General features: G+C 35.9%; 14 protein-coding genes across 16 annotated transcripts; 7 read left to right on the top strand and 7 right to left on the bottom strand.

Annotated features, from left to right (window-relative positions):
* Window positions 1-670: 670 nt before the first annotated feature.
* On the top strand, window positions 671-2,548 carry Gasu_42900 (uncharacterized protein). Its single transcript, XM_005704583.1, has one exon. The coding sequence runs from the start codon at window positions 705-707 to the stop codon at window positions 1,893-1,895; it is 1,191 nt and encodes a 396-aa protein (XP_005704640.1). The 5' UTR covers window positions 671-704; the 3' UTR covers window positions 1,896-2,548.
* Window positions 2,549-2,550: 2 nt separating this feature from the next.
* Gasu_42910 (uncharacterized protein) lies at window positions 2,551-3,535 on the top strand. The gene has a single exon (XM_005704584.1). The coding sequence runs from the start codon at window positions 3,229-3,231 to the stop codon at window positions 3,451-3,453; it is 225 nt and encodes a 74-aa protein (XP_005704641.1). The 5' UTR covers window positions 2,551-3,228; the 3' UTR covers window positions 3,454-3,535.
* A 156-nt stretch (window positions 3,536-3,691) lies between these two features.
* On the bottom strand, window positions 3,692-8,020 carry Gasu_42920 (ubiquitin-activating enzyme E1). Its single transcript, XM_005704585.1, has 22 exons — window positions 7,936-8,020; window positions 7,810-7,887; window positions 7,663-7,764; window positions 7,349-7,606; window positions 7,149-7,298; window positions 6,907-7,092; window positions 6,706-6,856; window positions 6,492-6,652; window positions 6,215-6,432; window positions 6,034-6,157; window positions 5,796-5,981; window positions 5,618-5,739; window positions 5,482-5,558; window positions 5,268-5,427; window positions 5,064-5,218; window positions 4,918-5,010; window positions 4,650-4,863; window positions 4,400-4,601; window positions 4,250-4,349; window positions 4,102-4,192; window positions 3,950-4,055; window positions 3,692-3,885 (listed from the first exon to the last, which is right to left on the bottom strand). Exons 1-22 carry the CDS (start codon window positions 7,993-7,995, stop codon window positions 3,754-3,756), a joined length of 3,126 nt encoding a protein of 1,041 aa, XP_005704642.1. The 5' UTR covers window positions 7,996-8,020; the 3' UTR covers window positions 3,692-3,753.
* Window positions 8,021-8,030: 10 nt separating this feature from the next.
* Gasu_42930 (uncharacterized protein) lies at window positions 8,031-9,042 on the top strand. Its single transcript, XM_005704586.1, has 3 exons — window positions 8,031-8,443; window positions 8,497-8,542; window positions 8,594-9,042. The coding sequence occupies exons 1-3, from the start codon at window positions 8,045-8,047 to the stop codon at window positions 8,824-8,826; spliced, it is 678 nt and encodes a 225-aa protein (XP_005704643.1). The 5' UTR covers window positions 8,031-8,044; the 3' UTR covers window positions 8,827-9,042.
* Window positions 9,043-9,055: 13 nt separating this feature from the next.
* On the bottom strand, window positions 9,056-11,350 carry Gasu_42940 (beta-catenin-like protein 1). The gene is made up of 5 exons (XM_005704587.1): window positions 11,202-11,350; window positions 10,971-11,147; window positions 10,727-10,916; window positions 10,385-10,689; window positions 9,056-10,338 (listed from the first exon to the last, which is right to left on the bottom strand). The coding sequence occupies exons 1-5, from the start codon at window positions 11,298-11,300 to the stop codon at window positions 9,223-9,225; spliced, it is 1,887 nt and encodes a 628-aa protein (XP_005704644.1). The 5' UTR covers window positions 11,301-11,350; the 3' UTR covers window positions 9,056-9,222.
* A 20-nt stretch (window positions 11,351-11,370) lies between these two features.
* On the top strand, window positions 11,371-12,987 carry Gasu_42950 (SURF1-like protein). Its single transcript, XM_005704588.1, has 2 exons — window positions 11,371-11,670; window positions 11,730-12,987. Exons 1-2 carry the CDS (start codon window positions 11,501-11,503, stop codon window positions 12,313-12,315), a joined length of 756 nt encoding a protein of 251 aa, XP_005704645.1. The 5' UTR covers window positions 11,371-11,500; the 3' UTR covers window positions 12,316-12,987.
* A 1,448-nt stretch (window positions 12,988-14,435) lies between these two features.
* Window positions 14,436-16,170, bottom strand: Gasu_42960 (hypothetical protein). 2 transcript variants are annotated; one of them, XM_005704590.1, is made up of 4 exons: window positions 15,973-16,170; window positions 15,625-15,792; window positions 15,117-15,364; window positions 14,436-15,066 (listed from the first exon to the last, which is right to left on the bottom strand). In XM_005704590.1, the coding sequence occupies exons 1-4, from the start codon at window positions 16,123-16,125 to the stop codon at window positions 14,988-14,990; spliced, it is 648 nt and encodes a 215-aa protein (XP_005704647.1). In that variant the 5' UTR covers window positions 16,126-16,170; the 3' UTR covers window positions 14,436-14,987. The 2 variants fall into 2 exon arrangements, with proteins under 2 accessions (XP_005704647.1, XP_005704646.1); XM_005704589.1 differs by lacking the exons at window positions 14,436-15,066; window positions 15,117-15,364 and having other exon boundaries at window positions 15,366-15,792.
* Window positions 16,171-16,330: 160 nt separating this feature from the next.
* Gasu_42970 (photosystem I subunit O precursor) lies at window positions 16,331-17,063 on the top strand. Its single transcript, XM_005704591.1, has 3 exons — window positions 16,331-16,578; window positions 16,634-16,838; window positions 16,893-17,063. Exons 1-3 carry the CDS (start codon window positions 16,421-16,423, stop codon window positions 16,977-16,979), a joined length of 450 nt encoding a protein of 149 aa, XP_005704648.1. The 5' UTR covers window positions 16,331-16,420; the 3' UTR covers window positions 16,980-17,063.
* Window positions 17,064-17,070: 7 nt separating this feature from the next.
* Gasu_42980 (uncharacterized protein) lies at window positions 17,071-18,671 on the top strand. Its single transcript, XM_005704592.1, has 2 exons — window positions 17,071-17,935; window positions 17,984-18,671. The coding sequence occupies exons 1-2, from the start codon at window positions 17,086-17,088 to the stop codon at window positions 18,631-18,633; spliced, it is 1,500 nt and encodes a 499-aa protein (XP_005704649.1). The 5' UTR covers window positions 17,071-17,085; the 3' UTR covers window positions 18,634-18,671.
* A 4-nt stretch (window positions 18,672-18,675) lies between these two features.
* On the bottom strand, window positions 18,676-19,310 carry Gasu_42990 (60S ribosomal protein L14e). The gene is made up of 2 exons (XM_005704593.1): window positions 19,210-19,310; window positions 18,676-19,153 (listed from the first exon to the last, which is right to left on the bottom strand). Exons 1-2 carry the CDS (start codon window positions 19,210-19,212, stop codon window positions 18,752-18,754), a joined length of 405 nt encoding a protein of 134 aa, XP_005704650.1. The 5' UTR covers window positions 19,213-19,310; the 3' UTR covers window positions 18,676-18,751.
* On the bottom strand, window positions 19,206-21,410 carry Gasu_43000 (hypothetical protein). Of its 2 annotated transcripts, none has more exons than XM_005704595.1 (3): window positions 21,188-21,250; window positions 20,298-21,130; window positions 19,206-20,244 (listed from the first exon to the last, which is right to left on the bottom strand). In XM_005704595.1, exons 1-3 carry the CDS (start codon window positions 21,225-21,227, stop codon window positions 19,345-19,347), a joined length of 1,773 nt encoding a protein of 590 aa, XP_005704652.1. In that variant the 5' UTR covers window positions 21,228-21,250; the 3' UTR covers window positions 19,206-19,344. The 2 variants fall into 2 exon arrangements, with proteins under 2 accessions (XP_005704652.1, XP_005704651.1); XM_005704594.1 differs by having other exon boundaries at window positions 19,320-20,244; window positions 21,188-21,410.
* A 352-nt stretch (window positions 21,411-21,762) lies between these two features.
* Window positions 21,763-22,570, bottom strand: Gasu_43010 (SAP30-binding protein, putative). Its single transcript, XM_005704596.1, has one exon. The coding sequence runs from the start codon at window positions 22,474-22,476 to the stop codon at window positions 21,922-21,924; it is 555 nt and encodes a 184-aa protein (XP_005704653.1). The 5' UTR covers window positions 22,477-22,570; the 3' UTR covers window positions 21,763-21,921.
* Window positions 22,571-22,681: 111 nt separating this feature from the next.
* Gasu_43020 (uncharacterized protein) lies at window positions 22,682-23,900 on the bottom strand. The gene has a single exon (XM_005704597.1). It carries the CDS (start codon window positions 23,870-23,872, stop codon window positions 22,772-22,774), a length of 1,101 nt encoding a protein of 366 aa, XP_005704654.1. The 5' UTR covers window positions 23,873-23,900; the 3' UTR covers window positions 22,682-22,771.
* A 410-nt stretch (window positions 23,901-24,310) lies between these two features.
* On the top strand, window positions 24,311-25,481 carry Gasu_43030 (uncharacterized protein). The gene is made up of 3 exons (XM_005704598.1): window positions 24,311-24,428; window positions 24,488-25,370; window positions 25,421-25,481. The coding sequence occupies exons 1-3, from the start codon at window positions 24,374-24,376 to the stop codon at window positions 25,452-25,454; spliced, it is 972 nt and encodes a 323-aa protein (XP_005704655.1). The 5' UTR covers window positions 24,311-24,373; the 3' UTR covers window positions 25,455-25,481.
* The last annotated feature ends 2 nt before the right edge of the window (window positions 25,482-25,483 follow it).

Here is a 25,483-nt window from a genome sequence, read left to right on the forward strand (position 1 = left end):
TTCCGTAATATCTGCAAGAGTTGTTAAATACTATTTATACAAATGGACATTATTTCATACAAGTAATTGCAAAGAAAAGAATCCAGTGTGAGAAACAGTAATTATTGTAATGTGAATAGTTTTTTATACAAACACAAGTTGCAATTTTTTTATATAACCAAAGCGTTTCTCATTATATCATTTGAGAAAAAAGTTCTGTACAACGTCCATTCAAAAGTAACTTGAACCTTACTAAAAGCCATTCCAAAGTTTATAACATGGATAAAACTAACTCTTTTTTGAATAGAAATTTCGTCACGATATACTAGAAACGTTTCTACAATATATAAGAAGTATGAATTTTTTTCTTGATAAATAGCCATCTTCCATTATTGATACTATAAAAAGGTATATTTCAAGTATCAACTGATCGCAATAAATTTTGCAAATAATAGGAGAATACGGTGACCTCGGCATTTCCTCCTTTTAGCTGTGACTGCATTTAGAAACATGTAATTGTCATGGGACCCATCGCCTACTTGTCTGCCAAATGGATGCAAACGGCATCGAATTTCCAAAATTAGTAACAATTCTGTGATTATCCAGATTACGTCTAATCAAATGAAACGTCAGCATCGATGCTTTAAATAGCTTTATGAAATAAAAACTTTAAGCGTATATTGCTATTCTTCTTTTTTGTGTCTCCAATATTTTTTTTGACAAACATGAAGAGATATCTTTGTTTATATTTATCTGTTATACTTGTAATAGCATTAGCAGTTAGTTTTGCAATGGCAGATACAAATACATTTTCTTCTTCCTTTTCCTCTGGAAATGGAGAAGCTTCAGGATTCTCCTCTTCAACTGATGGAAAGCAATCCTCCGCATCCAACTCCCAAGTCGATTCTACTGGAAATGGTTCTGCTGCTTCTGAAGATTCCAGCTCTACTACTTCTCAAGGCACCTCTAGTTCATCCATATCTTCTTCTGTAGGCTCTGCCAACGCCAAAGGTATTACAGCAGGTAACAATGGTAAGAGTTCAACAGCAGCTGGTTCTAGTGCGTCTTCCAGTCAAGATGGTGCTGCAATAAGTTCAAGTGGTTCAACCAGTTTTGATAAGAATATTAGTGGAGTGAACTTTCAAGGTTCACAAACCACTACTTCATCTTCCTCTTTTGGAAGTGGACAAGGGGTTTCTGCTTCTGATAGTAATACTCCTAATACAAGTTCAGAAAGCACTACAGGAACAAGTGGCAACGCTGCAGCAAAAGACTCCTCAAGTAGCACTTCTGGACCTAGCGGAGTGACAAGTAGTACAAATGCCAATGCTAAAAGTAGCTCTAGTGGTTCAGCAGCAGCACAAGGAACTGCCAAAGCTTCTACAAACTTGAGCTGTGTTTGGCAGTACAAAGAAAAGTGTTTACCTTGTGCTCACATTGAGAACGATGTTTGTAAATGTTACTGGAATGTATCGGATCAATGTATATGTACGAGTTTAACTTGTGCAAAGCCTTTGTTTCAAGCAAGTGTGGAATCCAGTGCCACCGCATCTTCAAGTGATGGTGGTTCTTCTAGTGCAGGAGCCAACGCTGCTTCCAGTCAGTTGGGTGGCGGTGCCAAGTCTCAAGCACTAGGTTCAAGTACAGGCTCAGGCTCCGTCAGTGCTTTGAGCCAAGCACAAAGTATTTTGGATCAGGCAGAAGGCAGTGTTCAAAGTCAAGGTTCTAGTTCCAATGGAGGAGACTTTGGTTCACTTTCTGGTAGTTTCTTTCGCCAAGGTATCCAAGTGACAGCTACTTCCAATAGCTCTGAGTCTTGTTCTACTGTTGGTCCTTTTCAACTTGACTCTGTACGTTTTTCTTTTCTAAACACTGCTGATGGAATGGTTTTTCTACAAATTTGTAGCACGGCATAAGTTACCTTTTGTTTATACTAAGTTTTTTTTAAAAAAAAATTGGAGCGACTTTGAAAAAGTTGACTTGGAATAAAGATTGATTTAACTTATGTTTTTGATTGAACGGTAACGACTTCAGTAACTACAAATTTTTAAGTGCTGCGTCTAAAATTGCATTCAGTTGCTAACAAGAACCAATAAACCCCAGATATCTTGATCAAAAACCTCTTCTCTTTTATACAGCAGATGATCAAACTAAACAATGTATCCACTGAAAAATGGTGCAACACGAGAGAATACTGCTTTTGGGAGTGTGGAGTTCGAGATTTCGAATGTAAATATAAAACTTGCACAGTTGAACAACACGAGGAGACTAGAGTTTCTAGTTGCTAGAATTTTACGTTTCTTCTTGTTGTTTTGAAGCTTCCAGAAAACCAAACCGTGCAATCTTTGCCCTCCTTTTTGTCTTTAAATATTTATATAAACTTTATTAGCCATAAAGAAGTGCTTCAAAGAAAGTTTTGGCCAGATGAAACTTTTTGGTTGTGACATTCCTGAAGCTGGTCACCCTCAGGACTTACTGTTTGCTTGTCAAAGTTTGCAGTTTTGACAACTGCCACAGGAAATTGTTTTGTTTTCGAATCTGATTCCTCAATAAATGACAGGTTAATTGAAACTGAAAATTCTCCACACTTTTTGAGAGACCTCAGTACTCTTGCTTTAAACACTCAATCACTGGAAGCACCACTTGCTTTCACCAGCGCCTCAAGATACACTATGCAAAATTACCTTTACCTTCAATAACTCGTTTGACTATGAGGCAATTTTGAAATAACTAAAGGCCACTTTTGCAGAGTTTGAAGAGTCTGATCAGACCAGCCGATGTTTTTTAGAAACTCGAGAGTCCTAAATCATTAGAATTTCAAACGAAATTCCATTTGGGTTATCAACTTCAAACATTTTCAAGTATTCCATAGTATTTTGAAGATTTCATTATCATCTATTTCCATCCACTACTAGAAACAATTGGAATACTTTGTATACAGAGTAGGTGAAATAATGTTTCTTCTTTGTTGTTTCACTGTCTTCATTCCCAGCAGCAGCTACTCATACTACAGTTCTAGTCTGAACTATTCAAAATAGACTTGTTACATTCCTTCCAGTTCTTCATCTCTTCATTGTAGAGAAACGATAGGCAAGCTAAAATACCTCGAATCTGTTGACCAGAGTACCCATTTTCTTTCTTACTTTGTCTTTATAAGCAATTTACAAAGCAACAAATAATCAAGTCAGGGTCTAGAGTCTTGTCCTGAATATTTCAAAGTATTAGAATTTCTTTCGTTTGATAGGTAAGATGGACACAGTTGTTTACTTATCATCTCTCAATTATTGGATTATAGTTCTATTCGTTGAAAACTTTGTCGAAAAACAATTAGATTATTTCCACTCTACTAACCTTAGTAGCAAGGCACCATTTTCATATGTCGTGTTACTCCATTATATAACAGACAATTTTACTTTCTTTGGAAAACAAAGTGGTGATGATGTTGATGATGATTTAAGACCTGAGAAACTTTAAAATGTAGCTCAAGTTGGTCCAACCAAAATTCTATTCCATTCAACAAACGCCTATCATAAGTAATAAATAGCAACTGAATGAATTCTGTATAGCAAACCAGTTGTGGTTCAAGAAAGATTCCGTTTGAGGAATCGCTTTCTGTGATTAAAGCAAAGAGAATGGCATCTTGTTACCGCCAAAGTTATTCATGTTACCTCGTGATTTGAATTGCATTGTTCTCCTAGCAAAATAGTATTCTCATGAATAGTTTCCATTCATTTAGCAAACAAGACATTCTGTTTTATTCTGAACCCACAACAACTATGGAAAACGAAAACGATACCTACAATAAGGCACTTCTACATCTTCTCCTTGTTCATCATTACAACACATTTCGAATATCAAATATTTCTGTTTGGGTGATAAATTCACTTTACCTATCGTCTCAATAACCTAAAATAAGATATTTCCTTCATGAACAACAAAGCCAAAAGAACAAACCACAACTTTATCATACCTTTTTCATAGGAAGATGAAGACGTTCTTCCAACTTCTTGGGTGCAATAAAGGAAGAATAGATAATCGATACACCATAACTCATCATGGATATCTCCAAATGAAATCTTTGCGATATGTCAATTTCAACTTGTTATTTCGAACGCTTCTCACCTTTGTTTAAAAATGTCTAAAAACTCTTTCAAAGTCACATCTCTCTGTTCATTGATATCAAAACGATCCCAGAATTGAGTAAAATACACTCCTATAATGACTTTTTAAAAACAAATTGTTCATTATAAAAGAAGCATCTCTTTCTTACCAGAATCACCGATTGGAATCTTGGGAGCTAATATAGGCTCTGAAAATCCAAAGAATGGAAGTGCTAGGTTTACAAAGCCATTCTTAAAAACTGCTACTTTCTATCATTCCAAATATAAGTAATTCTTCTAACATTTTCTTTTCAACTAACCTTTTCATTTTCCTTTCTCAAAGTATCCAATTCATCGGAAGTCTTCTTCACAAACCAACTATTTTGGGCATCTTCTACTTGCATATTCAAATAGCCGTATTGTAACAATTTGTATAATTCTATGCAAACCAAACCAGTCACCACTGCAGTCGTCGTTGCGATAGCAGGAACAATACGTCCAGCAATCAATTTTGTTTTATATCTATACAAAATAAAATTGAATTTCCATATCTCTCATCCAGCAACTTACTTGTCAGCATTGGTTATACCGTAATTGCTGGCTCTCAAATTGGAACAACTTGTCACAAAACCAATATGTAGTCCAGAATCATCATCTTTATCAAATTCAATGGGATATAAACGAAAACCTGCTAGTTCCGTTGCTGTTGGTAAGCTTTCAAGTATCTGTTGTATTCGTTGTTCATCTCCTTCCATGGCATTATCCTGTTCTTGTGCTTCTGCATCTATTCATACAAATATATTTATATATCAACAAAGATGAATATCTCCTCATTTACCTGTAGTGGCAATCTTCACATTGGCTTTAGGTTGAAATTCAGGAACCATTATTTCAGATAATACTTGTTGGAAGTATTTAGGATCACTCGACCCTATTCATCCATTTGCTATTCAGTTCTATTATAACTTTACAACTTGTACTTGCCTTTTAATCCATAATTTTGTGCACGTAAATTGGAAGCAGTCATAATAAATTCTAAATGAGTAGGAATGGAAGAGTCGAATTGTATAGATTGTGGTGCTCTTTTCGTTCCACTCCAAAATGGAACTCCATTCTTATCCACCATATCGGCAGGAAACCTTTCATTATTCAGTATCATTTTGAAATCCATTGATAATACGTGCATACGAATACAGCAATTGTTTAATAGTATTGGAGAAGAGATCTTCAAATCGAAATCTTGCCCAAGCAACACAGTCTTCAAATGAACATGGTCTATTCACTACCAAAGAATCATACAAAGTTTCTAAAGTGTTGGATAAAGTACTTCCTCCTTGAGAACGCAATGCTGTTCAAATGAAGAATAATCAAGAACAAACGAATGTCAAAAAATAAAACTTACATTCCACAAAGTCTGGACGACTAAGATACTGATTGACATCTTCAGGAGCTGACTTGAAATATCCTTCAAAGGTGTCTCTAGTTTATAAGAATATCAATATTTGTATTGTCAATAGCATCCAAAATATTCTCATTACCTTGCCCATTGAATAGTGTGTTCGATTTGATAAGGAAAATTCTTCAAAGTACAAATAGGTATTGCCTTTTCAGGAGGATCTCTTGAAGCTGAATAAGTCTCCGTAAAACCTGGAATGATAACCTAAAATGATTATTTCAGTCTCAAGTTGGAAAAACTTGTAGTAATCTCAAATATACCTGAGTATTTCCTTTCGTTCCTAAAGTTCCACTTTCAATCAAACTCTTCCGATAATAAGTACAACGCCAATCCACATATTGTCTAGCTTGAACATTATCCAATGCATTTGCAACTCCAGAAAGCGACTCCCAAAAATCATCATCAAATATATCTTCTGTATCTGCTCCCACTCTTGCTTCAAATGCCTAAATAACTCATTTCTTATCCCAAAACTAAAAACACTGATTGACTACTTGCCTCAATATTGACAAGTGGATTGATCTGTTTGACTGCTTGAGCTGCTGCAATGCTCTTTGGTTTTCCAATATCTTGTGTTCGAAATAACAACTGTCGACTCAAATTGGAACGCTCAATATTATCCCTTTTAGGAAATGAATATTTCTATTCTCTCATCACTTACTACTACAACTATACTTACATATCCGTAACGAATATTTTCCCTTGTGAAGAACAACCCAATCCCATCATACTCCAATTCTTTAACATTTCACAACCGATAGCACCCGCACCAACAACAAAATATCGCAACTTTTCCAATTCTTTTTGAAAATGTTTTCCAAATACAGCAACTTGGCCATCATAACGACTCTGGTTGGGTTGCATATCTTCTTTAGTAGCAATCGTATTCCCAAGAACCTATTGTGTACAGAGAGATGTTGATCAAAAGTTCATTTCCAAACAACAAAACCATTTACTTCCAAACAGTCAAAATAAAAGAATTGTTGAATCGGAGTAAATTTTCCAGAAATGGCTTTCATTGCTTCTTGAGCAACAATTCCTCCAAGAAAGGCTGCCATAGGAGATATATCTCCTCTACAAGTCTTTGAAAATGCTTCCACTACAAATCCGCTCTTATCTAAACCAATCATCGATATTATCATATTATTCTTCCATATGAACAACATATACCTGAATAACGACGCAATTTTTCTATAAATAAAGCATAATCATCATGACAACCAGAAGTAGGAGCTTTTTGAAATTCTGACTGAAAATCATGCAACGCTCGAAAACAATAATGAAGTAGCTCCATTCTATCTTCTTTGGCAAAGTCTGACAACTATTCAAACATCTTATTGAGATATCTCCATCTTATATTTCCTTACTTACCACAAATTGAGGTTCCTTCCAAGCTTCCCATAATGGTTGAAATTGTAAAGTTTGTGGCATTTTCACTTCAGTAACTATACCACCTCTTATATATTCATGATAATGGCTAGTGTCTTCAATTGTAAAAGTAAATGGTCCAGTGACTTGAATCCTTCGAGGTTTCCCATCATTGAGTTCTGTCATTCCCTATCAAGTGCAATCGATCAGTCCATATGCAAATATAATATTATAAGACTCATTACTTCAACTTGTGAAAATACGACATGGTCACCCGTTTCCAGATCATGTCGACTCTCATCCAGACAAGTAACACAACCCGGGTTGGCACGTGAAACATAGGAAATCATTGCAGACTTGGGTTCTTCTCCAGTAGTATCCGAAACCACAAAAGACTAGAATTGTATCAACGATACTTGACCAATCCATAACAAAAGCTACTTACATCACCCAAATCAACAAAAACTTGACCAAAGACTCCTCTGGACTCACAAGTAATAAACTTTACGTTATGTTCTCTACAAACACGATTCCAATCAACTTGTGTTTCCCAACTTTGATTGACAAGGACAACAACTTGTACTTTGCTTATCCATTCGTTGAGCTGTCTATCATCTTCCACCAATACAACTTGTACTTGTTGGTTGAGGCCTTTTAGTTTTTGTACGACGGCATTCTGCCTTGTACTTTTTCCAATATCACTCTACAGGTATTTAAGTAAACATCATTCTATAAGATTCCAAAAAAAAGAGCAATTACCTCGGATAGAAAAAAGTTGGAAGATAAATCTTGTGAAGAAACTGTCTCCTTATCGTAAATAAAAACTTGCTTCACTCCAGCCAATATCAAGTTTTTGGCAATCTATCATTTTCAGCACCCACATTGATTATAAAAAGATAAACTTACTTCGATACCCAATCCAGTAAGTCCGTAGATCAATACACTTGAGGAAGACATTCGTCGTTGAGCGTCCATACCCAATACCTTGTGATAGAATGAGAGATATTGTGAAAATAATCCATCGATACTTACATAGAGTTGTCTAGAGTAGAGTCCTTCATCGATATCTTCTTGAACACAACTAGTTGCCATAGGGTCTTTCTCTTTCTCACCCAAACAGAACAAAAAAGAGGAAAATGAAATGTATTCCTACAAAACACAAATTGGAATGAAAGACAAATTATCAGCACATCCAGTAGAGAAATATTGGAAGGAAAGAAAACAAAAGGAAAAGAATAAAGTAAAAAGTAATATTCAGAAGCAATCAAAGCGTCCTTCTGTATCTATTGAGTCGTTGGAAGAAGAAATAGCAAGTCTCATTCAGAAGAAGAACGAGGGTATACTGTTGAATGCAGAAAGAGAGAGACTTCGATATTTGGTACAACGACACGATAATATTCTAGAAAAGCAGTCTAAGAATCTTCGCAATGTGAAAGAGCCTTCACAGGATCCCTTAGACCCAGGATATGGAGAGGATAATCGTAATGAGACTAGGAAGAAACTATTAGGAGTACAAGCCTTTCAAAGAATACTTAAAAGTGTAAGTAAAGTAGCACTTATCATCAGAAGGGGTTAAAAACTGGTTTTCTATAGAAAGTGAATGAAACAAGTTGTCATCATAACACTTTAGAACAACCAGGTATGATGTTATTTATTATTGGTTTGTAAGTTTGCTTATGGCAACAAACAGTTATGGAAGAGCAGTCTATACCCAACGACGTCAGTTTTCAGTCAACTGTTAACAACAAGACAACTCAGTTGATTCCTCTTCAAGTTTATCAACCAACTTCAAGGATTATTCATCATAATGTTCAAAACAAAATTGTAACAACAACGAAAACGAAACCCAACGTAGAACAAGAGTTGAATAGTTTCTATGCAGAACTACAAGACATAATAGACACACAAGATAAAACCAACTGAGCTGCAGAGACAAGAATATTTTTGTTTCTTGATCTACTAATACGAATATATATTAGTATTGATACTTGTTGATAGATGAAGTATAACAATGAAGAGTGGTTGACGTAATATTCTTTTATATAAGTTGCTTCCATACCCATTTCCATTCTTTTCTGTCTCATATATATATATATATATATATATATATTGATATTCTATAAATGAGGAATTATGCCAAGCCTTATTTGAATTGACAAAAGACCAAAGTAGCCTACTTTATATCTTCTTATCACATTCTTCATTATGAATAGATTATGGTAAAGATGAAGAAAGAAAGAGAGAAATATTCTTCCTACATTAGTTGCAGTTGTTATTGTCATCATCCAAACTCGAGTCATGGAATATCAATACTCGTTTCTAACGAGTCATCTTTTGTACAAAGTTTTGTGCCAAATATAATATATGCCTACTTGCACTCTTATCATCTGTTCCTTCTTCTTCTAAGTTCTCCGCAAATTCCTTCAAAATCTCTTCAATGGTTTGTATTTCAATCTGATGCTTTCTCAAAAGATTCCATACAACTTGAATAAGGTTTGGTTCATTCTTATCTGCAAACTCTACAAGTTGTGCCAAAATAGTATCAATCAACTCCAAAGTATATAATCCAGCTTCCCATCTTAATAAGAATAACTCATCTTGTTGAACATTCTGTTTAGAATGACTTGCAATATTTACCTTGTCTAAATACTTTTTGTGTAATAGTATTAGACGTTTCAACTTTTCATAATCATTTTCTATAAACTTTTTCATCAAACGATGTTTTTCATCGGAATATTGAAATAAGAAATATAAAATGGATACGATATGTTCAGTATCTTGACTCGTTAATACCAAGGAGGACTTTTTAGACTTTTCACAAAACATGGCAAACAGAATCCCAAGACCTCCTAATTGAATGAATCTCTTTCCCACTAAAGGGCCATGAGTCATGGCAAAGTCTAAACATCTTAAAGCAGCATGACGAAATTGTTTTTGATAACGAATACAATCGAGACATAATTCTATCCCTTCCAATTGTATCCATCGATCCTTATTAGAGGATACAAACAAAAGAGAACATAAACAATCGAATAGATTTTCTACCATTTCCAACAAATCACTTTCATTCACTTTGTGTTTCCTATAAGGAGCAATAGCTTTCAATATATTATCCATAAGTCCTAACTGTCCAAAATATTCACGAATCTCATCATTTTCTTGTAATAAAACAGCAAGAATTTCACTACAATACAAAGAGATACTGGAAATAGAAGGATTCAAATATTGAGTAAGCAATAAAAATAGATTGGTATCTTTAGCAAGTTGCTTAGAGAAAGCAGGGTTCAACTCGAGAATATTTTCTAATATACCCAAACCACTATAAAAGCCACTTGCTTCATCCAAACTAGACAAGTCTAATCTTTCCATGGCTGAAATAAGACCTGATAACAAACCACATTGAACTAAAGTTTCTATCCATTGTTGCAAGTTTTCCTATTTACTTTGGTAACCTCAAACAAAAATACAAGTTATCACTCACCCCTTCCTCTCCTTCACAAAAGTCATTCAAAGTGTGTATAACATCCACTATTATATCGATATTCTCGTGACCAAGTAAACCCACTAAACTAGGCCATATTTGGACTTTATCAAACAACTCGGGAAAAGAAGCTATGGAACGAAAGTCTTGAATAGCTTTGTCCAAAGCCACTTCAGAATCCTCAAAACGTAAAGGTTCATCTGGATACTTGGAACGTTGTTGAGTATTTTCCTTTATTGCCTGTTCCAGTTGATGACTCAACTTTCGAACGGAAACTATGGATTCGCTGTTGGTTGTCATAAACTCTTCACAATCGACGAGTCACCTCAATGGCTGTCTTACNACCCCATTGAATGATTCGAGTTAAACTTCGATAAAAAGCAAAAGATTCGGCTTCATATTCTATTCCTGTGTCATGATGTTCCATTTCATCATCTCTAAACTCTCTCAATGTTTGTTTCAAGTGTTGTTCTTCTTGCCAATTCTTTTCATGAATTGTACGTATCTGATCATTATAATGTTGAGATATTACCTTTGATATTATGAGCAAACCATGTCTATTTTTGTTTGCTATCATTATTCTTACCTCTTCTACAGCAACTGTACAAGCCATAGCAGCCTTCTCACCCATCATAGCAGTCAATGCTCCGAGAGAAAATCCTGCAACTTTCCATAGAGGCATCAATAAAGTGGGACGAACGCGTCTTTCTACTAATAACTTTTCAAAACACTGAAAATGTTTTTCCTCTTGTTTAGCCATTTCCTAAAGACACTTTTCTTCATATAAAGCAAGAGAATAATAATACTTGTCATATACCTCTATCACCTCACCTATACGAGTACCTCTAAATATTGCCAATTGACCAGCATAGATCTCCCGAGCTCCAACTTCTCCTGCATGATTGATTCGAAGCATAGAGTCTAGAATGGCTCTTTTCTGCCAATCAGTTTCAAAGAGTGGAGAATATCTTTTCCAATCTTCTCCTTTAGCATTCTTATTGGTACAACTCTCTTTTTCATCAGATGTTGATTCCTTTGGGTGTAAATCACTTTTGGAACAAAAAGTAGAAGAATAAAAGAACGGAAGCTTTTTCATCCCAAATGACTTTAAGAGTAATGCAACGCAATTCTTTATGGTTGCCTCGTATTGTTTTCGGAAGTCTGTCTCTAGTTACTTTTGGTTTAGGCTCATGGCAAGTAAAAAGATACTGGTGGAAAAAGAACTTGTTTGAGGAAAGAGAAACCAAATTACACTCTCCCAAAATAGTATTGCCTGGTCGCGTAATGTAAGTATGAAAGAGTCAAGTTCTATTTCGCACTCAAAAGACGATGTTTGTTGAAATAGGAAAGAAAATGAACATCACGTAGCTGAGGCTTCGGGTAGTTTTCAACATGAGAAGGAATGTTTGATTGGTCCTCGACCTGCACCTTCTTATGTTCCTATGCATATGTTACAATGGGGAGGTAGTGTTGGTTACAATGTAGTTACTCCTTTTTTGCGCCAAAACGGAGAAGAACCCATTTTGGTTAATCGAGGTTGGATACCACAAAGACTAGCTACACATAAGAGTAGAGCCAAGGATGACTTTTATGGTAACGTTACTATCGAAGGAATAGTTTCTTCTGGAGAAAGACCCGGTTTGTATACTCCAGATAATGAACCAGAATCCGGTTCTTGGTTATGGTTGGACGCCATAGCTATTTCAGATAGTTTAGGTTTTAAACAGCCTGCCTATGTATTGAATTTACTATCACCTGTACCTCCTTCAGGATGGCCTTGGCCACACAAGTTGGAGGCCTTTAAAGACTTTACTATTATGCCTTCTACTCATCTACTATATGTGGGTACTTGGTATGGTCTATGTATCACTTTTGCAGTTCTGACCTGGATCAAATTTGGACCTCAAAGAATTCGTGCAAGATTTTCTTAAACGGGATATTCTTAGATTTCCTTTTGCGGTGTTCTATTATCAGTGTAGAGAGGAACTTCAACTACAAAGGAAGATTCTGCTACCTTTTTCGACTGTCTATATATCGTTCCTCGAAAGTTGCAGTGTTGTGGGTTGAGTTCAGTCACCCGCGTGATAGGGTCCATTGCTTCCACAACTATATCCAGTTTATCAAGAGGCTTTACAAGTTGACGAAAACGACAAGTTTTTAACAAAGGCACGTTCAATCGTTGTTGTCCCAAAACTTGTGTCATATATACTGCGGCTGTCTGAAACTGAAGTTCTAGTAACCACACTCCAGGGAAGACAGGATTATCTGGAAAGTGACCCTTGAAACAAGTTGGTTGAATTTCTTTGATTAAATGGACAGTTTTTTGTTTATAATCTATCCAAAGTTGGTCGTTTGACTTTAATAACCATTGCCTATCCAAAAGTGCAGTTGTCCATAAGGACTTGAGACAAATCCATTTTCGTTCCATAACCATATGGGAGAATGGGAAGAGAGAGTTGTCGAATTGTAAAAATAGAAAGCTAATATCACTTCTCATCAATATACAAAGTAAGAAATTGAAGCAAGCTTGTATATACAAAGTATAAGTGGTTACTCAAAAGCCACTAGTTGTTATGATATGAATTAAAAACACGCACACAGTTTGCCTCTGAAATAGAATAGACAGTTGTATTTGTTGGAACCTTTGCGATGAAAACTTGACAAGATTCTTTTTGACTGCTTGCAGAGTAACTCCACTGGATGATAAGAAAAACACAAGGAAAATTTTAGGTTTTTATCATTGTATAGAGATATACAGTCAATCTTAAGTGCTCAAAAACTCTTTCGTATATAACATGGATAGATGAAATAAATAATTAGACGAACCTTGACAGAAGAAATAATTCAACACCGTTGTAGTTGTACATATCAAAGAATGTTATCCAAAGTCTAATGGCGAACTTGGTATCCTATTTCTTTTAAGCATATGGTCTTTGATCAATTGAAAGATGGCCAATATTTTTACTTGGCTATGGTTTAGAGATGGGTTTATTTCTAAATGTTGACTATAAGGAACATCTTTTCCATGGTATGTAATTTGAATAGAGAAAAAAAGGATACATATATATATATATATATATATATATATTGATATGTTTTTATATAGTGTCCAAAACTCAAAATCTTTATCTAAACTGAATCATCACAACAGTTTGTTACTCATTCATTGAAATAGGAATGCAAATAGGAAAAATAGAGAGCCGATTTTGATGCCTTATATTGAGGTTCAAATACAAAGAATCTAACATTAGATAGCTACCATATATCCCATTTCTCTTTATTATGAAGCTCATCATCACTAATCAGATGAATATCAAAGATAATGGACATCTTTACAAAATTTTGTACTTTTGCAAATAATCATTCTATCGACAACTAGGTCAAAGAAAATAAACTCAACTCCTAAACTTCAATATAAAAGAAATTTATCCATTCAAGTTCTTGTGTCTTCAGTCTCTATGAAACTCGATGCAAACTACGTCATCACCTTCTTTTCCAATTTTACGCATATTTTTTGTTATTGCAAAGGAGTCGAGAATTCCATAACAATTGACCATAAATAGAGTCACGTATCTGTCTCACAAGGAACTATAGTTTTTTTGCTTTGTCGTTTTGTTATAGATTTTGGAAAAGTAGTAGACAAACGAGAGAAGAAATATAGTCTCATTGATATCCACTACTCTTCTTCAAGACTATAAAGGATACAAATTGCAGCAAGGTTCGTTTCATTTCGAGGTGAGAAGTTGCAGTTGGAGGATTCACAACTAATGGTTTGAATTTATGCTCGTTCTTTCTTTCACAAGCAACGAGGACAACCATCTTTCTTCTTTGTTGGCTTTGATAAATATCAAATGATCAGTTGCAATTCATGTTTATTTCATTTCCACCGAGTTAAGAGTCGAATTTCACTCTATATTCTGTATTTTTGACGTAGTTTGTAGTTACATTTCCTTGATTTCATCTGTTCTTTTGTTGAGGCAAATCTAGTAGAGTCAACTTGTCACCGGTATTTCAAAGTGAATATTCTCACTAAACTGTATGGAAGCTTTCAGAGTTGACCTGTACATCTTGGATACTTGAGAGGTAATGATAGGTACGTATTCAATCATATTCTCAAGTGTCTTTGCTTCAAATGGTTTTTGTGATTACCTTGAAATATTCATTTTTTCAATGTTCTCTTGTTTGAAGAATCCAAACTTGCAAAAGGTATATATCATCCATCCATCATTTCATTCTAAGCTATACACAAAATGGAACAAATTGTTTACGATTTCTTATATCAAAATACTTTTGAAAAGCAGAATCAAGTATTAGAAGATTGTTGTAGACAATATCGAATCGACGCTCTATTTGTTGTCGCTTGTTAATCTTTTCGTTGTGATATCTGTACACCAATTTTACAAAGAACCCAAACATCAATCAGGATATTACATATTATGTATAAAAAACTCAAGTTGGCATCGACATCTTTTCTATTTTCAAAAAAAAAAGTGCTTAAAGTATGGTAAGCCTGTGGATCCTAATAAACCAAGTTTCAGGAGTCGATCATTTCGGTCTTAAAATAGTTTATGCATTCCATCAAAAAACAAATTGGCACACAACTCTAATCCAACATTCGTTCATTGTTATCCAAAGGCAATCCTTTGCGTCTCCATCGACCACCTCGTCTCTTTCCTGTTGTACTACACAAGCTTAAGCACTCCATCAACGTTCAACTATACAAAGCACCTACGTAATAATAATACGACGGCTATTATCTCCATCACCTATCTGTGCTCCTCTCCTAGACAAACGACCACGATTACTCACCAAAGACAACTTCATAGGTTTACCATCCAAAGGCACTCCATTGTAACGTTTGATGGCTTCCAATGCGGAAGCACGGTCATAAAAAACAACTTGAGCTATTCCCGTAGAACGCCCATTTCTATCAAACTTTACAAAGGCTTGTCGCATTTTACCAACTTCAGAAAAGAGATCCTGAAACAAAAAGGTCAGGAATAGCATATTCCAAGGGTCTGTAACAATATCGAGGAGGGATATCCAAAGTGTCCAAAAAAAGATATCAGTTACTGAAAAAGCAAAGTGGAAAGACACTTTTAAACCACCCAAGGAGGTAACCAGGCTCTCTTATATTATCTCAACTATATCCATAAATATAGTTATACATATTATGCTGGTTATGCACCTTCACAACAACCCTCCTCCTCCAAGACAGCAAAATAAAGGCACAAGCTTACGTTGATATCTTTGTTAGTCACCCCGAGTGCCAAGTTGGTAACTTGTACACGCGTAATTTGGTTTCTTTTTGGTTGGTCCCCACTAGAACTTTTACCACTCTTAAACTTATCATGTCTCCAACGCTTTCCACTTATATCTTGGTCTATATCCATCATCATTTTCTTTCCCTAACAAATAAAAGGCGCCAAAAATAAAAACGCGGTGAGTGTCATAAAACCCAAAAAAGAGTTTTCCAAATAACGAAAAACTACAAGTGCCAAACTTTGTTCAACAACAAAAACAGCATATGAGTTGGTTCGTTTTTCGCACACTGTGGCACTTTACAAAACCTGGTAACAACTACGCACCATTCTCTTTTTTCCAATTCTTCCGTTGCTTACAGAGAGTTTTTTAGAGGCTCCTAAATTTCCTTTTCTGTTCTTTCCAATACTCTTGTTACCTTTACTCTTCTTTTTTTGTTCGTTGATAAGGTCGTCTAGAGACTTGTCTAAGCCGGACATGATTTGTTGTCCCTCAATGCAAATAATATCAATTTGATAGAATAGTCATTAGAGTTTGAAGCTAATCAGTCATTGATAGATAGTGAAAAGCAAAAAAAAGCTAAAGAAACCCGTTATTTCCATGATTAGCAAAAACATTCTTAAAATAAATAATTCTATAAATAAAAACACAACTTCATTTCAGGATAGACTTGGACTCGTTTCATTATCACCACACAAAAAGAAAACAAAGCCAATAGGAGGGAATGAGAAAGCAATCTCTCATATCTCATTGGGAAGAAGAGACTAATTGGTCATGCAGCTGACATTTCAGTCTAGTTGGAGTCCTTGTATTCGTAGTTTTGGTAAATGTCTCAAGTCTATCAACATTCAACAGAACAACTGGACTTATCGAACTTTGCTTCAACATAGCCGATTATCTCGACATACACCATTTCGTCAAGTGACTAGAGCGTAAGTTGGAAGAACTTGAAGGTTTCAAAACTATTCAAATAGTTATATTTCATAGTGAGTTTCAAATATCGGAAGATACTCCCTTTGATGCGAATCCTTTGGTAATCATAGTTGCTTTGCTTGGGTGGACTTTACCTGCCAGTATTCCTTCCAATATTCCTATTCTTCACGGTACAGGATTGACACAAGCCTTTTTCACTTCTATACAGTCCAACTTGGCTGAATGGCCTAAAGGCCCTGCTTTGGATGATCCTTTTTGGGTATGTGTGAGAATAACTTTATTAGTGAATAGATATCCATTTCTTTTTGTTTAGCTTTATATGGTTCTGTGGCATGTGGGACTTTTTATAGTATTGTTCTTTGGCACTATTGGATATGGTATTAGTAAGAATCGAGTATAGCTGCTTTGTGTGTTGCTTTTATGTGAGATGAAATAAATTTGTTCTTCCCAAGATAATAATAATAAGAAATGAATGGGTTTTGTTCTTGTGTGTTGTTAAGATTGTTATGACGGAAGAAAGTGTGAACCGTACAAGTGTAGACTCCCTCTCCAATACAGACTCTAGAACGGAACCCTATAACACCATTTCTAGGACAGTTTCTAGTCCAATACCTTTAGAAAGTACAACACCAAGTTCTAGTGGAGGCTTTTCTTCGAGTCCTTCCCTAAAGAGAACGAGACACATAATTGGTGAACAAGTAGTGCCAGATTTTACAGTGGAGGGAAATACGAATAACAATAACACTATAAAAGATCTAGAACCTCAACTTGAACCTTTCCCAGGCTTTATTGAAATATATAGTTCATTGCGAAGTCCTATAGATGGACTCAAGGTTGCTGATAGGAGGCGCATGTTGAAAACTTATTCCAAGTGTTTTACAGGAACGGAAGCCATTGATTGGATGACAAAGAAACTTGAATTGTCCAGAGAACAAGCTCAAGATTTGGGACAACGTCTCATAAGTGCTGGTATCATTCAACCAGTCTTTGGAAGCGACTCTTTTTGTGAAGGAGAAGCTTTTTTTCGATTTCAAGAAGATGATGACTCGAATGTTCTCAATCTTAAGCGAATATGGGATCCTTCACTACCAACAAGACACCCTTGTGATTTATCTCGAGAGCTTTTAACTAAAATTGCACTCTTATGTGAGAATTATCGTATACAATTGGCTGCCGACCGTCCTCAAGATATTCTATCTCCTTATGAATTTGATTATCGAAAGTTGAATGAGACTGAAGAGTTTCGACAGTATTCTGTGGCTACAGCAGAGTTGCAAGGCATATGCTTATCAGGACTATCAGAAAAGGAAAGATTGGTCTTTTTTATCAATATTTACAATGCTTTGTGTCTTCACGGTAAGTAAAGATAGAAGAATAATCATATTTTCTAATAGACTCGTATAGCGCATATTACACATGGACCTCCTACTTCCTTTTTCAAGCGTTGGATATTCTTTCGTTCACTTTGTTATCGCATTGCTGGAATAGACTTTTCATTGGATGATATTGAACATGGTATACTTCGATGCAATCGTTTTCCTCCAAGTCTTCGTTTTATGAGACAATTTCGTTCGGATGATCCTAAAACTCGATATATGTTATCCAATATTGATGGCCGTATTCATTTTGTAATTTCTGCTGGTACTCGTTCGGATCCTCCCATTCGGATTCTCGAAGAAGAATGTGTGGAAGAAGAATTGCACTTTGCTACAGAAGAGTTTCTAAACCAATCTGTACGCATTTCAAAGGAACAGAATGAAGTGATATTGCCTAAAATATTCTCTTGGTATAGTGATGACTTTCCTTGTTCTTCAAGTCTTTTACGTTGGGTTCAACAATATTTGTATTCTGACGCATCCAAATTGTTGGAAACTATGTTACAAGTCAAGGATAGAATACCCAATATACGATATGAGAACTTTGATTGGCGTTCAGAAGCTCGCTTCAATTCAGCTATTGTACGTAGAAAGCGAAAGAGAATGGAAAGAGAACGACAAATGCAATTACAAAGTGGTCATATCCTTATTGAAGAGGAAAAGAGTGTTGACAAGTAATGGAATGATGACTTTCTCATAGTTGAATACGAGTGTATATTATTATTATTCAGTAATAGATAGAATGGGAAATATTGGAATCCATCAACAACCGAATTTCATTCTATAGTATTGAGTTTTAAGAATGGCTTTTCAACTTTTTCACTTGACCATTGACCATAGCAGCCTTTTTCTTTTTAGCAATCATCAACTTGAATCTTTCAAAGTCTCCAAGCTTTCGTCTATTTTCTCGTGAACAAAGTTTCTTATACCACAACGTACTCTTCCACTGTTCCATCAACTTCTTCTCTTCCAACGCCTTTCTTACAACTCCCGTTCGACTACCGTGTTGTATCTTTACTTGAAAAGGGGTTAAAGCCAAACTTTTAAAGTTTATGGTATGTCTAGGGAGACCTGTTTGTGGACCATCCACCAAAACCCTATTCTGATCGACTACATCCACAATCACTCCCAACTTTCCACGATGTTCACCATAAGTAACTAGTACAACTCTTCCAACTTCCACAAACCTTTTAAATACCTATCAATACTTTCAATAAACTTGGATTTTATGTTCAAATAAACTCTCATTATTACCATTTTGAATACTTGTGTTCTTCTTGTACTATGGCAACCAAAATCCTATTTTTTCTTCTTCTTCCTCCTCTAATCGACGACGTCGAGAATGAATGAGAATGCATTTCTATCACATATAAAAGACATTCATTCATATTAGGTTGGAAAAGGTGAAGAAGAAACCACTCGATTGGTTTCCTCAACAGATGACGTTGGTGGTACATTGGCTACACTTCCCATGTCTTGAGAGATATTCATATGAGGAATCGTTGTAAAAGATGAGGTTGTAGTTGTTGTTGGTGGAGTATAAACCATTCCATATATTGGATAATACATAGTGGGATCAAAAGTACTTGCATAAGGATTCATCTCATAAGTATAGTTGGGAATAGGACTACCATAAGCTGCTACAGGTAATTCCGACTCCTGTTCAAGTCTCCTATGCGGAATATTCATAGATGGATACCCACTTTGTCGCATATAATATCCTGCAAGTTTCTCAGCAATAAGTTGTTTGGCTATCTCTACAAAAGGAGGAGGTCCAGTAATAGTTACGGATCTTGTATGAATATCCGTTTCAGAAGGCTTCGCTACCTGAATACGTGCACCAGAACGTTGTTGCAACTCACGAATCGTAGAACCACTCTTTCCTATTAACCAACCAACTTTGTCATTCGGTATTTGAATTCGTAAACTAATAGAAGCACTTGGATAAAGAGTCTTGGACTCTGAAAGATCACCTCCTAATCTCTCAATCCCTTCATTTACGATATCATTGATAAGATTGTGTGCAAGTTCAACTGACTCTAGACTTCCTGAAACAATAATAGGCCGTTCAACAGTATTTACAGATACTTCATTATCTGGAACAACTCGAATGGAAGCTCCAGACCGATATTGAAGGTCTCTTATTGTTTCACCACGCTTTCCTATAATCATTCCAATACTCTTTCGTGGAACAAATATAGTTTTGTTGGTCATCGGCCTTAGACTTGTTCTTGACAAATAGGAAAGTTCAGGTGATACCAATCCAGGATAAGTTGTTTGACCCATGACCTTCCATACATCTATAAGTATTGATATATATAATAACATAAAATATAACATACCGGCGAATACAAAGTAGCATTCATGACTCGGGATGGCTTTTGAATTATCTCCTGAATAAGCATTTCTGCTATATGTACTTCTTGAGGTTTTCCAACAATAGTAACAAGTTTCTCTCCAAGTGCATTTACTTTCTCATTGTGCACAACAATAGTTGTTTGAGATTGCTCTTCTAAAGACTTGATAGTTTGTCCCCCAATACCTATAATAACGCCTACTCGATCCATAGGTATCCAAAGTTCAGATTGAATGGAACCGACTGACGTTACAGAACAAACACTTTGACCTACAAGAACCCCGGCTACTTTTTCTAAAATAAGTTGTTTAGCAAGTTGTATATGATTGGATATTCCTTGTATTCGAAATAGTCGATTGGCTGATGATGCATCAATATCTCGTCTTTCTACTTCCATATATGCTCCTGACTTCATGCTCAATTCCTTTATGGTTTCACCTCCCTTGCCAATTATAAAGCCAACTGCTTCTTTAGGAACTTCAATAAAATCCATCTTGATATCGTCAGGATTCTCTCCCATTTCACTACTCACTGATTGTTCTATTTTATACATAGAAACGTGATTGTCTCCTTCTTTATTCAATGCAACTTCATCTGGTGCTGCTCGATTGAAAGTATTATTTGATGTTTCTACACTTTCTATTCTGGTATCCTGATATTCAACTGACTCTTTCTGTGAAAGTTGTCTTTGCTCAGTAGTTTCTGGTGGTGTCTGTTTGATACTCTCATCCCGTTTACAAGTTTGGATATTTTCTTCAACATTTGCATAGACAGTGTCTCTTGTCTCTTGGCTAAGAAGAATACTCTTTCCACTATCCACTATGGGTCATATTGTGTTATACAGCTGTCTGTGATAAAGAACAAAGAGGTGCTTACCGTTGTCACCATTCTTATCTGAAGCTCGAACCTTGGACATTTCAAAACACAATTATGAAAACCAAAAATAAAATATTCAACTACTTTCAAAGGGTCTTTAACACCAGACTACTTGTGCATCGAAACAATCATCAAAAAGCACAGTCACTGACCAGACAACTACCCACAGATAAATAAACAAACCAACCCTCTACAATTCTCAGCGTCAATTGAAATCAACAGTTGTGCTATATGTATAGGCAGTTGATAGTTGTGGCAACACAAGACACAGCTCTTCACAGAAAATGGGGACTAAAAGGATATCAAAAAATGGGATTCTCGAAGATAGCGCTAAAATGGATCGCTTTTCAAGTTTTGAGTCAAACTTAAAGTGGAACACTTAGAATGCGTCCTTTGTAATGAAAGAGGAATAAATGTAAAGGTCTAGTTTAGAAGACTGTAGTGGATTTCAAGGGAAAACGTTGGTGTGTTATTATAACCAACCCAACGTTTGATACAACCAACACAAGGTAGACGCTGTTACTATGTTGGAAATATTGAATACAAAGTAACTTAAAATTCAGTGACCACTTGATTGTTTCCTACACACATATATTCATAGAATGTATGAGTCTATTATGAATAACTTTCCGCCTCTTACGCTTTATTCTCCTCCTCATTCTTCATTCTTGTTATTCAACTAGAAACTGCAACTCCATACCAACCACTTTCCGTACCAAATAAATAATATACAGCTAGTTACGGTAACTTTTTGTCCTATCCCATCTACTTTGGGTTGAGCGTACTTTTCTTTCTTTCCAAGAAGAACGAGCATCTCCTTGTTCCTCCTTCTTGGACCCTTTAGGATTCAATGCTTCTTTCGTTGCAAGTAGTCGTTGTTTCTCTGCAAGCACATCATAATACTCTGAAGGATCATAACTCTTTGGATCAAACACAGTGCGGTCAAAGTTGGTTCCCAGTTCATCCAACTCACAATACGCAACCATTTTTTCTAATATACCCGGATTCCGAAACTCTTTGTTGGTTCTCATACGCTCATTGAAATCCACTCCTTGTTGTAACTTGACAAACGCCCACTCTACCCACTCCACTAAACCAGCGGCGGGTTCAAGACTTTTCAAGCTTCCTTCCTCGTCTTTCTTTGACTCTTGTGTCTCAAGTGTCACCGATAGAACTCGAATTTTAGGGTTAGTTGGATTTCCTATAGTTTCTCCTGGACTTGCATCTTCACCAGCACTACTACTACTACTATTGTTATTATTATTATTACTATTACTATGTTCATTCATATCTCAATCATTCTCTTATAGCCATTTCCCCTTCCCAAAACTTACATCATCGGATCAACTTGAAAACTTCTTTGTTATTTGGAATACACAAAATAACACAAGTGATAAGGTTCTTGCAAATTGGATGTTGTTGAGAATGAATCGTGTCATTCTATGATGGGAAGGCTCTTTCATATAGTATTCCTTTTACACATATGAAAGCGTAAAGAATATCCTTGTGTTTATCATCATCCAAATGAAAAAGTATACAGAAAGCATTTTCATCCCACAAAAGCTATTATGAGCACATTAGCTGCTATTGAATTTTATCACCTTTCCTAGCTTCCTTGTTAAAAAAGCCATTTTCTAAATCTCGAATAGAGGTGGCAATATGACGCTCTCCTTGTTTATAAGACTTCAATACAGAAGCCAAAGCAACTAACAGCATAGTAGTAAATAAGCTACAAGTGAGATGACTCCAAATGCTGCTACGAATGATATCCTTTCGCATGGTTGGTCTCCACACGATTTCACGATAATACAAACCAAGCATAAAATAACACAAGAAGATGATCAAGAGCATGAACAAGTCTCGACGATTTTCTGTGGATGATAAGCCTACGATAAGCAGTCCACAGTAAGCAATATACAACACTCCCATAATCAACTGAAGAAAGATAAAATTGTTCTCGTTCGCTTGTTGAAGATATGTTAAGGCATCTTGCCTTGTAAAGAGTGAAATGAGAGCAAAAAATATATGAAGAGTAGCAATAACAAGACTTCCGATCAGAATATAATGTTTCAACGAAATTCGAGAAGATAGTCGAAAAATACCATAAAAACTCAGACCAAGGGGAACCAATACTACTCCATAAGAAAGAATTCCTGCCATTATCGGAGAAAACTTTTTGACTGGGGTCTTCTGAAGCTTCATTTCGAGATTGTCGCGAAGATGATCAACAACTTGTGTTGATAAATAGTTAGTAGAAGATAGTTGATTCTTTGTGTTTTCGATAGCTTCCAACAGATACGGGTCAACATATGTTTTGAGAAATTCTGCTTTGGAACGAAGCCATTGAGAAAGATGTGGATTTTCTACCATTTTTTGAACTTCAAATAACTGTTCTTGTACTTTGGCCAGTTCTTCCTGTAACTGCAACGCTTCCTTATTCTTTTTATCCAGTTGTGCAAGTATCTCTTCATTCTTATCTTGTAATGTTCGTGCTTGTTTATTCAAATCTTGTTTGGTTTTCTCTGTCTCTTTTTTAGCCTTGTCCATTTCACTTTTTAACAAGTCGAGTTGCTTTTGTTTTGCTGCCAACTGACTTTCCAATTCTTCTGTTGTGGGAATTCTTGGCTCAGTAGTCAATTCTTGTTCCAATTCCTCTGCATGTAAAGTCTTGCTACCTATAATCATGAAAACAAATATAATAATGACAATATTCTTATCAATATGCTTCATCCTGTTACGGCCCTTTTGTGCGAACCTCCCTGTCCCCAAAATCAAGAAAAAAAATACGTGTCGCGCGCCAATTTTCTATTCTAAGAGGGCCACATTTTTTGGGAAAGAAAAATCATTTTTCATAAGAACTGTTGAAAAAGGAGACTAAGAAGCTTTTCAAGTATGTAGAGTTCGACATACTTACAACTCGTTTACAATGAGCTTTATTGTTTGCAGCAGGTATTTGTATATCCATGCAATTGTTATATGTTTGGAGGTCCAATATTGCTTTGAAAGATAGATAAAATTCTTCAAAACGTATGTACTCGTCAGTATCTTTTCACAGAAAAGTGTGATTCAAAGGAATCCTCTCAAAGATATCTAAGCATCTTAAGAACTTTGGCATATCTCTTTTTGGGGGGATGTTGTAGATTGATGAGACCGATCAAGCATGTTTTTGTCTCCTCGTTTGTCACAATGCCACGTTTCCTTACGCCTCCCAAAAGTAGAAAACAAGTCATTGCTGGAGTCGGTACGTTGATGGTGTTGATATTGGTACTTTTCTTGAACGACTGTTTGTTTAGTTGACAGAAGCTGATAGAGAGTTTGTCGTCAACGGAGAGGTCCTCAAAGTTGTCATCTTGCTTCGTCCAAAGGGCATTAGCATCGAACGTTTACGTGAGCTCATTTCTTTTCTAGAACTAAGTTATTCTTTTGAAGTTTCTGTTGAAGACAAAGTGGTCGAACACACAGAAGACCGCGTTCCTACTACAGAAGGCACTTATGTCTTTCCAACACACCGCTTTGCGTGGAGTTGTCCTTCCTTGACGGATCTTTCTTGGCAACAAATAGAAACAGAGTCCAATCACTTTGCTTTGATATCGGAATATCCTGTTCCTGTATCTTTGCCTAGGACTGCCCATGGCAAGGAAGTGATTTTGCAAATCCATATACGCGAAAGTACAAGGATTCCTACTGATAATGTTGTAGATTCAGTACAAATGGTATATCAACGAGAAAAGTCTACTCCCTTGTTGAATATGACGATGAAAAGAAAGCTACAAGTTGTAGAAGGTTTCCAGTCACGATATTGGTTTACTCGTAATCCTTGTGGTTCTTTTCTTTGTTTTGCAGTTCAGAACGTTTTGGAAGACCTTTGTCTCAATTTAGAGTTTCCCACTTTGGACCTTTATTCTGCTCATCCTATTGATCCAACTATGGCTGGTCAAGATACCAAATATCCTCTAAATAACTTCTCGACAGTTGATTTCATTTCCTCATTCAAGGATATCGGTAGCATTTCATCTTATATCTCTATGCATGTTCCCAGTCATCATACAAAAGAAGAACCTCTTTTATTGCTTCCTAAAGAAGAGTATTGTTTTGTTTTTCATTTTACATGGAAAACGGATCAATTTCCTCGTGCTAATTTTATGGATCCACTCATAGAAGCACCGTTGAGGTTCTACTGGCAGTTGTGTAGTATGGAAAGTCACTTATCCACTTGCCATGAATTTCTATCAGAGTGTGTGAATTCCGTTCGTTGGAAACTTCCTAACAGGTCGAGTGCTATGTCCATTTCTTTCT

Source organism: Galdieria sulphuraria, assembly GCF_000341285.1.
Source record: "Galdieria sulphuraria unplaced genomic scaffold scaf_39, whole genome shotgun sequence".
In the NCBI taxonomy this organism is placed as follows: domain Eukaryota; phylum Rhodophyta; class Bangiophyceae; order Galdieriales; family Galdieriaceae; genus Galdieria; species Galdieria sulphuraria.

What these genes read in the sequence shown, in the direction of transcription:
- Gasu_42900 (XM_005704583.1), top strand. Translation starts at nt 705, where the DNA reads ATGAAGAGATATCTTTGTTTATATTTATCTGTTATACTTGTAATAGCA.
- Gasu_42910 (XM_005704584.1), top strand. Translation starts at nt 3,229, where the DNA reads ATGGACACAGTTGTTTACTTATCATCTCTCAATTATTGGATTATAGTT.
- Gasu_42920 (XM_005704585.1), bottom strand. Translation starts at nt 7,995, where the DNA reads ATGGCAACTAGTTGTGTTCAAGAAGATATCGATGAAGGACTCTACTCT. An exon ending in GGTATAACCAATGCTGACAA is followed by an intron (nt 4,602 to 4,649) that starts GTAAGTTGCTGG and finishes TATTTTGTATAG; the next exon opens with ATATAAAACAAAATTGATTG. An exon ending in TTCATCTTCCTATGAAAAAG is followed by an intron (nt 3,886 to 3,949) that starts GTATGATAAAGT and finishes ATCTTATTTTAG; the next exon opens with GTTATTGAGACGATAGGTAA.
- Gasu_42930 (XM_005704586.1), top strand. Translation starts at nt 8,045, where the DNA reads ATGTATTCCTACAAAACACAAATTGGAATGAAAGACAAATTATCAGCA. An exon ending in TTCAAAGAATACTTAAAAGT is followed by an intron (nt 8,444 to 8,496) that starts GTAAGTAAAGTA and finishes GGTTTTCTATAG; the next exon opens with AAAGTGAATGAAACAAGTTG. An exon ending in TAACACTTTAGAACAACCAG is followed by an intron (nt 8,543 to 8,593) that starts GTATGATGTTAT and finishes GGCAACAAACAG; the next exon opens with TTATGGAAGAGCAGTCTATA.
- Gasu_42950 (XM_005704588.1), top strand. Translation starts at nt 11,501, where the DNA reads ATGCAACGCAATTCTTTATGGTTGCCTCGTATTGTTTTCGGAAGTCTG. An exon ending in GTATTGCCTGGTCGCGTAAT is followed by an intron (nt 11,671 to 11,729) that starts GTAAGTATGAAA and finishes TTGTTGAAATAG; the next exon opens with GAAAGAAAATGAACATCACG.
- Gasu_42960 (XM_005704590.1), bottom strand. Translation starts at nt 16,125, where the DNA reads ATGTCCGGCTTAGACAAGTCTCTAGACGACCTTATCAACGAACAAAAA. An exon ending in GAATTGGAAAAAAGAGAATG is followed by an intron (nt 15,793 to 15,972) that starts GTGCGTAGTTGT and finishes TTTATTTGTTAG; the next exon opens with GGAAAGAAAATGATGATGGA. An exon ending in TGACTAACAAAGATATCAAC is followed by an intron (nt 15,365 to 15,624) that starts GTAAGCTTGTGC and finishes TTTTTGTTTCAG; the next exon opens with GATCTCTTTTCTGAAGTTGG.
- Gasu_42970 (XM_005704591.1), top strand. Translation starts at nt 16,421, where the DNA reads ATGCAGCTGACATTTCAGTCTAGTTGGAGTCCTTGTATTCGTAGTTTT. An exon ending in TTTCGTCAAGTGACTAGAGC is followed by an intron (nt 16,579 to 16,633) that starts GTAAGTTGGAAG and finishes TATATTTCATAG; the next exon opens with TGAGTTTCAAATATCGGAAG. An exon ending in CTTTGGATGATCCTTTTTGG is followed by an intron (nt 16,839 to 16,892) that starts GTATGTGTGAGA and finishes CTTTTTGTTTAG; the next exon opens with CTTTATATGGTTCTGTGGCA.
- Gasu_42980 (XM_005704592.1), top strand. Translation starts at nt 17,086, where the DNA reads ATGACGGAAGAAAGTGTGAACCGTACAAGTGTAGACTCCCTCTCCAAT. An exon ending in CAATGCTTTGTGTCTTCACG is followed by an intron (nt 17,936 to 17,983) that starts GTAAGTAAAGAT and finishes AGACTCGTATAG; the next exon opens with CGCATATTACACATGGACCT.
- Gasu_43000 (XM_005704595.1), bottom strand. Translation starts at nt 21,227, where the DNA reads ATGTCCAAGGTTCGAGCTTCAGATAAGAATGGTGACAACG. An exon ending in AGATAAGAATGGTGACAACG is followed by an intron (nt 21,131 to 21,187) that starts GTAAGCACCTCT and finishes TATGACCCATAG; the next exon opens with TGGATAGTGGAAAGAGTATT. An exon ending in ATGCTACTTTGTATTCGCCG is followed by an intron (nt 20,245 to 20,297) that starts GTATGTTATATT and finishes GATGTATGGAAG; the next exon opens with GTCATGGGTCAAACAACTTA.
- Gasu_43010 (XM_005704596.1), bottom strand. Translation starts at nt 22,476, where the DNA reads ATGAATGAACATAGTAATAGTAATAATAATAATAACAATAGTAGTAGT.
- Gasu_43020 (XM_005704597.1), bottom strand. Translation starts at nt 23,872, where the DNA reads ATGATTATAGGTAGCAAGACTTTACATGCAGAGGAATTGGAACAAGAA.
- Gasu_43030 (XM_005704598.1), top strand. Translation starts at nt 24,374, where the DNA reads ATGCCACGTTTCCTTACGCCTCCCAAAAGTAGAAAACAAGTCATTGCT. An exon ending in ACAAGTCATTGCTGGAGTCG is followed by an intron (nt 24,429 to 24,487) that starts GTACGTTGATGG and finishes TTTAGTTGACAG; the next exon opens with AAGCTGATAGAGAGTTTGTC. An exon ending in CCGTTGAGGTTCTACTGGCA is followed by an intron (nt 25,371 to 25,420) that starts GTTGTGTAGTAT and finishes AATTTCTATCAG; the next exon opens with AGTGTGTGAATTCCGTTCGT.